The sequence below is a fragment of the Melanotaenia boesemani genome, chromosome 11, assembly GCF_017639745.1.
Source record: "Melanotaenia boesemani isolate fMelBoe1 chromosome 11, fMelBoe1.pri, whole genome shotgun sequence".
NCBI classification, from domain to species: Eukaryota; Metazoa; Chordata; class Actinopteri; order Atheriniformes; family Melanotaeniidae; genus Melanotaenia; species Melanotaenia boesemani.
Genome location: NC_055692.1, coordinates 25,885,484 through 25,897,533, shown reverse-complemented (window position 1 = coordinate 25,897,533; position 12,050 = coordinate 25,885,484). Strand labels below are relative to the sequence as shown.

Below are 12,050 nucleotides of genomic sequence, written 5' to 3'. Positions count from 1 at the left end.
CACTATCTGGTGCTGATGGTGTGATATCAGTGAAACTGAGCCTCTGTGCAACCTTCTTTCTTTCTTTTTATGTCACTAAAAAGCTCTAAGATTACCATGTGAGGCTTGTATCACTGTATGAATATGTTCCATTAACTTTAGTTTAGAGTATGAAGCACAGATCAAATCGTCTCCACTGAGTTTATGACAGCCTGAATAGTGGAGAGTGCAGTGAGTAGCAATAAGTGATGCTTTTTCATATTGTTTCCCAGATAGGAGTGGCTGGAACAGTCATAGGTAATTTGGGGTAACTACTGTAATCAGCAGGATGTCGTAGGGAGACAGTGAACATGCCACATCGCTGTTCCTGTCCTGATAAAGGAAATAATCTGACATCTTTTCTATTACATGCAATTTGACTGTTCCTTTCTCATCAACCTTGAATTACAGCACTAAATAATGCTCCCTCTTTTAACAGAATCTTGTACATTAACATCGATATAAAAGCTGTGACATGCCTAGAATGACACAAATGAGAACAGAACTTATCATATCTATTAATAAGAAACAGTGGAAAAAGAAGTGAAGACAGCTGTTTGTTGCCAATGAGGATCCACTGAGAGAGTTTTTACAGTAAATGGAGGCCACTGGGAATTAGGCTGATTCATTATTAAGAGTGTTAGCATTAGGACTGTCAAGTTAACATTCCTGTTTGCCCCCTAATGTAATTGGGCCATTTCATTCCAGGCTTGATTTATTCAGCATTATGCAGCATTAAAGCCCACAGTATGTGGCCCATTTTCAGGACTGCTGAACACTAACAAAACTTGATTCATGCGAAATCAAGAGGGTTTAGCACCTAACATTTAATCACAGCAGGTTTGAAGTCACAGAGGTATTGATTATTGTGGGAATAGTTTTGTTTATTTTTCCACAAAGTAAAATTGTCATTTGTAGTATAAATAGATATTTTTAAGTCTCTGACACTTGCCCGAAAAAGAATTACACATCTGTAGAGTATCATGGGGCTGAAAAGACTAGAAAGCTATTGCGTCTTTTGTTTCATTTTAGTTTTACAAAAAATAAAAAAAATTTAAATTTAGAAACAAGTAAATTCTTGAAGCTTTTGCTAAACTTTTTTTTTTAAGGTCCCTGCTATATCTCAATCATTTTTACACTGCTGGACAATTTTAATTTCCTCTGTAATCTTTAACATTCACACTAATGAGCTTTACAAGCCTGCTGCAATGACAAAGTCATTTTACTTTGTAGTGAAATTAATAACCACTCATGTGATTATATTAGTTTGAGCTCTTTACAGATTTGATTTAGACAATGCAGAACAAGCCACAAAGAGGCAGACTGTAGTTAGCCAAAAAATAAATAAATAAATAAATAAAAAAAAAATCCAAATATATACAGTATGTCCTCCCCCTCATCCACTCCCACTTATGCTTGCTCTCGAGTGTTGTGGCTGTAATGAGTGGACTGCCTGCTGGACCTGGGCTGGGTGTGGTGTGGAGGATTAATGAAGTGGCAGCTCACAGGGGAGATCCATCTGCACCAAGACAGTCTTAATGAACTACCAAGGCACGGCACTTTTACTTAGGCCTCCACTTATGGCTTATGACATGCTGAGAAAGCAGGACTGCTTTTGTTTTAAATGAGCTCCCCTTTAATGGTGACAAAGTGAACTTTTCAATCTACCAGAGTGCATTTCAGCCAATACAACATGTACACAACATAAACATTTTGTCCCCTTCTGTAGGAACTCATTTTGAGTTCTGTGACATGCTGTATCACCACCACTGATTATTTGAATCTGTCCAGGAAAGGCTGCCATGTTTAATCAAATAAATGATGTTAAGCTTAAAAAATAATCAGCATTTATAAGAGGCCTTAGATGTAGACTCAAGATACAAGACTGTCATGTCTCATTAAGTTGGTCTGACAAAAAAAAAACTTATAATGTGCATATAAAATTTAAATAAGGCTCTTGTTATTTTTGACAATGAGAGCATTAAATCAAATCTCATTAAATTATACAACGACAAGCAACAAGCTCTTTTGGGCAAAAGACTGAGCAGAAACCCATTCTCCATTGTTACGTATGCAATTCACAGAGGAGGTTTGCAAAAATAAACATGACACAGTTGGAATGAAAAATGTAGAAATTTTTATTTCACATAGAAGGAAAAATGCAGACCACAAACAACTGAAGATAACCTCTATGTGTTAGCCTTTGCTATAATATTGGTTTTTAAAAGATGACTAAAAGAATACCATTAGCGTCCAGACTTTTAAGTTGAGCTTTCAGGTAACGTGTGTGTTATTGACACCCATTATGATGCTGTGCAACTGGAGCAGATTCAGCTTTTTATGAAACCAACCAATGACAAAATCCCAGATGCCTATTAGCTCGTTATTGTGTTCCCAATAAATTAATTTGATTAAATGGAAAAGAAGTGGCATCTACTGGTCCGTGACATTTCCGTCAGGGTGAATTCAGCTTGGTTATTTCAAACAAAAGCCCAACCTGTCTTCACACTACAGCAACCCATGATGAAAACCTGTCAGCACACTTATTGCTTTCATTACACAAGTTGCTGCTGGCCAGAGGAGTGTGCAGAATTCTTATGTATGCAAAGTAGAAGAATTCATTCAAAATATGCTAAACATCTGCACAACAAGGTGATGGTCGATGGATAATTCCATATCCAGATGGTTTGATAAAAAATTGCAAAACCACACATTCTGTGCAGCTGTGAAGCAGACGATAAACATTTGGCAGATGAGCAGTTAGCAATCTATTTCACAGTGTGTCAGGTGCGGTCGAAGCATCATCTGTGAATGGACAGACAGGAGTGGCTCAGCTGGAGACTGTGAGCAGCTTGAAGTGACTGCCTGAACCAGCACATAGTGTACACCTGACCCAACAGTAATGCTGGCTCCCATGCATGCACCAGGGTCTGGCTTACGTCATGGAACACACACACAAATAACAGTTCCACAGCCACTTTTCAAAGACATTTAAGTCCAGTTGACAATTAGAAAAAAAAGCCCAATGGTAGCACCAGTTATCCATTTCAATGAGCAAATCTTTGGTTTAAAGTTTCAGTCTATTCAGAATATGTTTGTGTGTGTGTGTGTGTGTGTGTGTGTGTGTTTGGGTGTGTGTGTGTGTGTGTTTGTGACAATGAAAATATAACTGCTGAATTCATGACAGGGCTAATTATGACTCTTTTTTTTTTTTGATGTCATGAACTCATTTTACAAACACCTCCTGAGTTTTAAATGTGTGCAAAAGCCACAAAATCTTAAATTTAAAAGAAAAGTCTACTTATAAAATATTAGGCTTACTGAATAGGACAGAAAACAATAATTATTTCATTATTAGACAGTTGGTGTGATATTTGTTTGTGCAACCAGTCTATTTTTCATGCTTCCATACAAGAAGAATCAAATTTTAAGTGCAGTGAAATGAAATGTGATGATTAAATAAAAGAAAAACTCTACAATAGTGATATGTGGCTATATGCCACATATACTGCTTAATACTTAAAGCAATACTACAAAAGCTTAGAATTCTGTGCCTCTGATTCCTTTTGATGGCACTTTTACATTTCATTTTGGGCATTCCTGGAGCACTCATTGCCCTGCAGTGTCCAGAGACTGAGAAACCGCACTTCATACCTTTGTGTGCCAGCTTCATTTTACAGCAGTGTTTTACTCTACAGCAAAAGACAGCAGCTAGATATACTGGCCATTTTGGACCACTGATTTAGGAAAGATACCCAAGAGGACATTATCAGAGGAATCAAGGAAAAGGAAGAAGGTGGCAGAGCAAAAGGTATGACAAGAGAAAAACTGGATTGGTTTTTACTGGCTGGAGAAAGTTTAGAAAATTGGCAAGATGCAAGATGCTGAGTGAAAAACAAAAACAAAAACAAAAAAAAAAAACAAAAAAATGGCAAGTCTTTTAAAAGTTAAGTAGTGCTGCTTTGGTTTAAGTGAACAGCAGAGAAAAAGATCTGTACATTAAGAACATCTTCAATTAATAAGAATAGTTAAATTTATACAAAAGTAGTATCTCTATGTCTTATGACCCATTAGAAGTGTGCAGTGGTTTGTTTCTGTAAGCATTTCAATAAAGTTTATTTATTACTTCCTTATTTGGTATAGCAACTCTCTCAGATCACAATTGCAAAGTTCTTCACAACAGAAATAATATAAAAAAAGATAGTAAAACAGATAAAAGAAGGAAGGCAAAGAACAAAAAACATTTTATGCTGCTTGTTTGTTATTTTCACTCGTTGACTTTACCCTGGCTTGTTGTGCAGGGTAGAAATGGTCACATTTGCATACGTTTGAAAACAGTAGCTGTTTAGTCTGTCTCTGAAAACAACTTTAGAAACTTACGTATAAATGTAGTTTACCATTTTGGTCCACATCTCAAAAAGGAGCAGATTCAAATAAAGTGTGAAAAATATAACATTATAACACCTTTCTGGGCTTTAAAATCATTAAAACGAAATTGCTGTATGTCTGTTTTACATTGCAGGAAACTGTTAAAACTTTATTGTTGCAAAATTATTAGATATTCCGAAATGACTATGAGCCGGGATATTGGGTGAATGGTGGCACGACACATGTTGTGTTTCACTTTTGAATATTAGCTCTGTTTGCATCGGATAGAAAAAAGAGAAATACAAATCTACAGAAACTCAACGTGCATCTATGAATTGTGTGTGTACCCATTACCTTTAAAAGCAGGATCATATCAAAAGAGAATAGAGGATAGAGGAAATGTCTAAACATTGGTGTGGAACCTATAAAAAAATGAACATATAATTTTTTGCTACTAAAACAAATAAAAAAACTAAAATTTAGCAGCAAATCTGATTGTAAGACCTTTCGCGATGAGACACATCATTCTTCCCTCCTCAAAGAAGGCTGGAGAGAAGAAAGCAGAGCAAGTGACAGCTAAACAGATGAGATACCTATGCCTAATCTCCTTCTAAAGGGAGCTTCATTGAAATTACTAAGAGTGGGGAGGGTCAGACGAAAGGAAAATTGGGGCATTGTGTATTGTATAGCCATCATGGGGCGTCTCTGGTCTTCTTTGTGAAGTGACTTTGACAGCTGTGGGGATTAAGGAACAGTCTGACATACATGGTCCAAACAGCAGGGATTAGACTAGATAGACTCGCTCTTGTCTCTGGCTTCTTCACTTTGTAAATCAATAAAACATAATTTTACTACTGTAATAGAGTCCACGTGTGGGAGGCAAGGTTTGATCACAAGACAGCAAAGAGATTTGCACCTGCATCAAGAAGAAGAGAGGCTCCAGAGAGAGACGGAGGAGCCGTCTCTACAATGTTACTGCTTAGTGCTGCAGTTTTTTACCACAGACAGTGTTCAAAATCCAGCTCTATGAACCATGCACACGCACAGGAATGTTTTTGTTAAAAGCAAGCAATTCAGCTGGGACAAATTTATCTGGGCAAGTAATATTTAGTGATTTAAAAACAAAATGCTATTCTAGTAGGAGTATGTTTGTATACATTGTCATTCCTCCTGTATTCATTAGCGATCACTAAAAGATTGTTGATACAAATTTTAATCTAAATCTTATACCAACAAGTCCTAAATTATAACTCCTTCCTTAACCACGCAATTTAAACTCTACATTTATAATCTTACGTGATTCTTATCATTATTTTAATGAGAAAAAAAAACAGCTGTTTATCAGAGGCATATTTTGCATTCCAGTATATATTTTTCTTCCACAAAAGCTTTTCTATTTATAGGACTGAGCTGTCAGAACTTACAACACCAGTGAATAAAAGGTTTGAAAATATGTTTTACTGTGGAAAAGATTTTCAGTTCTCTTTGAGTTTTAGGACAAATTTGGTCACAACTTACTGTTCATAAAATCAGCTTAAATTGCATTGCATGCTCTAAAAAGCTCAAATTCTGGACCAATGCATGCCACTGATAAATGAATGTAACCACTGAGAGTGGGCACAGCACAGCTGAACCACTGGTCTAAATGTGCAATAGTGGTGCAATCTCCATAGCAACTTGCTGTATGGCATAAAAAAATGCTTACCAGCTCCTTCTGATTTGACACCCTACAATGTTACAGCACATAAAACATAGCCGTTTGCAGGCATGCACGGCTACGTTTTATGTGCTGTAACATCGTAGCTTTTCTCCATATCATTCTATGTAATCACCCACTAATAGCAGTATGTTTAAATAAAAAAGTCACTAGACCTAAAGATTCAAATTACATATCTCTTACACGCTGCTCTGCACTCTCTAACAACGTTGGATATAAAGTTGCAGTTGCAATGTCAAGTGTCTTGTTTTTTCAAAGGAATGGTTTAAAATCTGCTAAGTGGAACGAAGGCTAAAGAGCAAATAAGTAAGCTTTCCTCAGCCCCAAATCTGCCACTAATCCATAAAATTACACCTGTCACTAGAAAGTTAGATTTATTAAAACTACTTCCTGATCCGAGAAGGAAAAACCATTAAAACACACAAAGGCCTTCAATCAACACTTAATTAACGCAGCAACCTTTCCCCCATGCTGGCAATCACTTTCCTATCTGCCAGATTAGTTTAGGGGCGTGAATACAGATTGGAAATGGTCAAAACAGCTCTGAGGCTTGGCAGTAAAGAAAATAAGTATGCAAATAAAAATGAGAGCAAAGGAGGGGCAGGGGCAAGAGAGAAATGGAGATCCTGCAAAACTTAACTTTTTGCTCCCCATAGTAATGTCAAGTCAAGTGTGTCATGTTAGGAGAGAGAACATCGCTCTTGTCACTGTATATTTCAGTCTTTGCACATATCTTGTGAAATGTAAAACATCAGGGACACTTTCTAAACTGACAGTGAAAAAGCTTGTTGGAGATTGGCTCACTGAGTCTTAGAAAGTCATTTTACAGATGGTACTAACTTAAAGTATGAATAACAAAAAAAATGTATAACTACATTTAGGAACAGAAGTAATGTGAAACATCTTAAGTATCATGTTTGTCACAAAGTGTATTTTTGCCAGCCTCTCATCAAGATGATTTTTCATGAAAATAAGCTGACTTGTTGGAAAGAAAGGAAGAAAGGTCACCGATAAGAAAATCCTCAAAAAATTTGATGTATTTCTTTGATGTGAAGTAATTTATATCCTGACCTTTGCTGCTCATAGGTGTATTCCTTTCTGTGGCAGTGGAGAGTCACCACTCGATGGCCTTCACTCCTCACATCCTGGCTTACTATCCACTGAGTGGGGTTGCTGGGACGAGCCCCGAGAAATGTCACTCCTTCCTTCAACTTCACTCTGTGGAGACAAAGAAGGCATTTACAAATGAACATGTGTTGTTAAAGAGTAGCCTGATGTGAGCGAGTGATTGCATACATGCAACAGATCCAAGTAAAGCATCTACATTTAAAGTGATTGCTTTTTTGTTTTTTTTTTTGGTGGTGGTGGTGGCAAGAGGCGGTCATTCTGTCAATGAAATAACTATCCAGATGCTCCAATGCATTGTCTTTAAAAGGATGTCCCAGCTGTAATGTGGGTTTTTGATTCGATTTTTGTAATTTCCCGAGAGGACAAATGGTTGCAATGAAATTGGTTATTATCTTGTTCTTCCTGTGAACCTTAAACAGTGTCAGTGTGTGTTTGTTGTGTGTATTTTCTTCACATCTTAAACAAATTGTATCAAAATAATCAAACCAAAACCTAACAGACACTGTGGAATTTGCCATCTTTGGTAAACACACTGACAAAAAGTAAAGGTATAAATTGTAACTACCATCCCATTATGCTGCTCTTCCTGTTTCAACCCCATCAATAATATATTCCCTCATGCAGCGTGAAAAGGCCATTATGAAAAGGTTTCTTGACAGTGGTAAAATTACAGCATTGGCTCAGGGGACTACAAAGGATGAAAAAGTCCATACGAAAAGAAAAGTACATGCAAATCTCTGTAAATGTACTCCATATTAAGAAGTATCCACTGAGTCTGATTTAAAGGTAAAATTGCAGACATATGACACATTTAAACAAATGTTCCTTAGCATGATGTAGGCAAAGACCTGTGTGATTTTATCTGAGAATGACAATAAAGCACCGAAATTGAAGAGCAGACTAAATTATAACAGGAGGTCCAATCACTTTCCCTGTCCAAATCATTGCCAGGTTGGCAGATGAGACCAAAGATAAGACTTTGCTTTCATCTTGAATTTGTTGCTGTCCTTTTTAGATGCAATTGCCAATCTTTCTTCTAATATCTGGCCTCCCTAATCAAGTCTTTTTCTTTGATGTGATACATTGTCATACTGAGCTGTAGGCTGTATGTGAGAAGTGAAATGGAATAAAAAATAAACACCAAACCTAAGGGTCACTGTAAATGTGAGTGCATACTCTGCTTCTGTTTTGAAGTGTTTCTGAAAAGCTTCATTCTGTGATGTTGTATAAAACACTAATAGATTTTTACTTGTTTAGTAGAATGGTATCTTAAGATCAGAGCGCCGAATAATTATGAACAGTAATCAGTCATAGTTTGCCATATTTCAGACCGTATTCAGCATGATGCAGACTGGAACGTTAATTGTTGCACCTGACTGGGATAGTTTCAGAAATACTTGAATCAGCTCGGCTTCTTAATGTGGCATTATGCAGTGGAGGTACTAAAGTGCCTCTAAAAGTACATCTTCGGAGGTTTTTACAACCTCAGTTCAGAAAACAAAGTTTCTAGTAGGTCTTGTTTCTGTGGCAACGGTATATAATTTTAACAGATTTTGTACCCACCTCAGCCACGTGATGCATTGTTAAAGAAGCTACAATGATTTTAAATGTCCCTATCAAAAAAAAAAAAACATAAAACTTTACAACAAAAGAGTCATAGACCATACATTATCATTCTAAGGTCATATTTAAAAAAATTCAATGATTTCAGAACATTATATCATAGAAAAATGTGACAAATATATATAATTTTGCTTTTAAATGGCTATGATAACTATAAATTTCTAGAATACAATGAACATTACAAACTGACTGTGTAAATAAGTGTAATTTCTTTTATTTTTTGTTTTACTAAATTTTTTGATCTACGTTTCAAGACACAGTGTTGAGGAGAAACTGACTGGGAGTGAGCACACAAGTGTAACATAAAAAGCTCATGTACAGACTTGCACAGGTCCCAGCAGGTATCCGGTTTTGTTACACTTCAGTGGTCTGGATGTCTATCAGTGGCTTCCAGTGAGGCTCCAGAATGTTTTAAGCGGAGTTCAGTCTCAAAAGGGAGCACATCACACATCCATATCTTTCCCACAGAATAGTTGTAGGAGTATAGTTGAAATGTCTTTTATTGACTTCATGGTCAATTTGGCCTTGTAACAAGCAGCCCTGAGAGACTGTAACACATTAAATAGCAAGCAAGCTTTCTCATTCATTAAAGAATGATGTTGTAACCTCTGTTGGGGAACCGTATAATTATTTGTTCATTATATTAGGATGCAAAGTTCCATATTCAGTTAGGAGTAATTGTATGATGAGTGGATGACGAATTGAAGGGCATCTATCGCCCATTGATGGTGCTTATTATATTCCAACCTGGGGGGAATAACTGTGAAGATTTGCACCAGATTTCCCAGCAATCCCAGCAAATTTCATGCAAAACTTTGTGATGAATCCAAGGTCATTATTGTAGTGATCTAGCATCATTAAACTTTAATAATATTTAGATAAAATATTAAATTTATTAATCAATATAAAATATGAATTGTTACTATTAATATCTGGAAACCTCGGAGCACCACCAAGCTTTTTCACTTTATGGAGGCAAAGAAAACCTATAAAGTCCTGGATTATTTAATTAAATAAATGAATGAACTTAACTTAATCAAATCAAATCAGTCTCGAAGATGGCAATTACGTAATCAAGTTCTTGTTTGAAGTGCCCAAGACATGATTCAGAGGAAAAATCCCAAACGATGACTGGTTGAATAAATGTGAATATTTATTAAATAGGCTACAACTGCATAGTATTGAAGGAATATTTACAAGAGGTAAACGGGAAGCAAATCAAATATACATGGGAGGAAATATGCAAGTGTGATGTTCAAACCAGATTCTTATGGTAAGGCAATGTAAAATGTGAAGCAAAATGAAAACAGAACAAAAATTAATTAAGCTGTGATGCTACATAATTAATGTAGGAAAAGGAGAAAAGAAAGCTGAGAGAATTCCTGAAGTACTCATCCAGTTCCGTTTGGACAGAGTCGACCCATCTACGTTTCTGGTGAACAACTCTGGCCACAGAGGAAGCTTTGCTGGTGATTGAGTTCCGGCTAAAGTTCCCAATAGGCCAAAAGTCTGTCACTCATGGCGGTTGGCAGGTTTTAGGTCTGCGGTGGTTCTCCCTTTTGTCATGGCCCTGTCTTCTCTGTGGCCGTGTCCTTTATTTATGTGTGTGTGCAGGTGAAGCTGGAGTGTCCTGGCTGTGCGTGTGTGCGTCAAGGGCCGACGCACTGCGCGTATAAAAGACCCGCCTACGGCCGGCTCAGGGGCGCTCTCCATTTCCAGGCCGCACCTGCGCCCGCTGCACCTTGTCGTTTGCTTTGCTTTTGGTTTAGTTTTACACCATACAACGCTGCACTCATTATATCCTTTCACACAACCATGCACGCACCTACACTTCTGATTTTGCAGACAGTCACATCCTATGGTTACCTTGTTTTGCCTTAATTTTGGGTTAATCTTTCGTTAATAAATACTCCTGATTGGTTTTATTGGATTGTTTGGCGTGCTTTTGTTACAGCCGTGAGCCGGGTTGTGACACTTTCATCCAGTCTCGTCCCGAGAAGCTGCTGGGTCGGAGGTGTCATCCGATGGTGTAGAGTAAAAGGTATCTGCCGCATTACTCATGGAATGATAGCAAAAGATATAAAAGTCCAGCTTTGAGAGCCAAAATGGGAAAAACTCTTAGCTTAAAAAGCGTGCATGGTTTATTTAACTAGCTGCAAAAATATAAAAAGGCAAAACATGAAACTAAACAGAGTTTAACCCATAAGAGCCTGATTTGTCACATACATGCTCAAAATCCTGTTGAACACAATCTGATACTTTTCTTCTGTCCCCTAATAGATACCCAGAAGCAGAAATATAATATTTTTAATGTATCACATAGTAATAAATGGTAGATAAATGGTAGATAAATGGTAAATATCCCCCCCAAAAAAACGTAAATTTTTTGGTTACATTTTGTTAAAGGGCCAAATAAAGACCTCATATTTAAAAACTTGGACTTTTCTTACCATTTTTTTCATGGGTTGGGCCTTAACAGGTTAACTAATTACAAAAACATAAAAAAAGAAGAGGAGAGCAGAGGCTAAGGTAAAAAGGACATGTGCAGAGGCGGACTTTCTGTCCCGTCCTGCACTGGTAGTCTGAATTCTTTGGTCAGTCCTTCTACATACATTTTTATTTAGGATCAGCTTCGGTTCTTCTAAAAGTATCTTTATGCATCGTGACAAATGGTAAATGGTAAATGGACTGTACTGATATAACGCTTTTCCAGTCATGTTGACTACTCAAAGTGCTTTACAGTACATGTCACATTCACCCATTCACACACACATTCATACCCTGATTGGGAGGTAACGTGGGGTTCTGTGTCTTGCCCAAGGACACTTTGGCATTGAGTCAGGGGAAGCTTAAAAATTGATCCACCGACTTTCTGGTTGGTGGGTGACTGCTCTTCCTCCTGAACTACAAAACCTCATTCTTCTGCAAACTCCATTTTCTCTCCATTTTCTCCAACTCTCTGTGAAAAAGTGTGTAAGTGGAAAATGTAAAAGAAGACAAGACTACACTAAAAGTTCTGAGTTCTTTGTTCTAAGTTTTGTAGGCGGCCCACTCCCACAAGCCAGTGTAGCTTACTTTCTCCAGCCAATGAGCAGGCTCTGTACAGCTTGGCTGGAGGTCAGATACATGAAGAGTTGGTTTAGTGTTAAACCTTTCTGATTTCTTTTGCTTAAAAGCTTCAGATAAACATTTGTGA

The 12,050-nt window shown here is 37.2% G+C and overlaps 1 protein-coding gene across 1 annotated transcript in view; it reads right to left on the bottom strand.

Annotated features, from left to right (window-relative positions):
• si:dkeyp-14d3.1 (transmembrane protein 132C) overlaps positions 1-12,050 on the bottom strand; it is a 135,194-nt gene that overhangs the window by 53,189 nt on the left and 69,955 nt on the right. Inside the window, exon 3 of the mRNA XM_041999700.1 lies at positions 7,175-7,321. Coding sequence (XP_041855634.1) covers positions 7,175-7,321 — 147 coding nt within the window. The remainder of the gene's footprint in view (positions 1-7,174; positions 7,322-12,050) is intronic.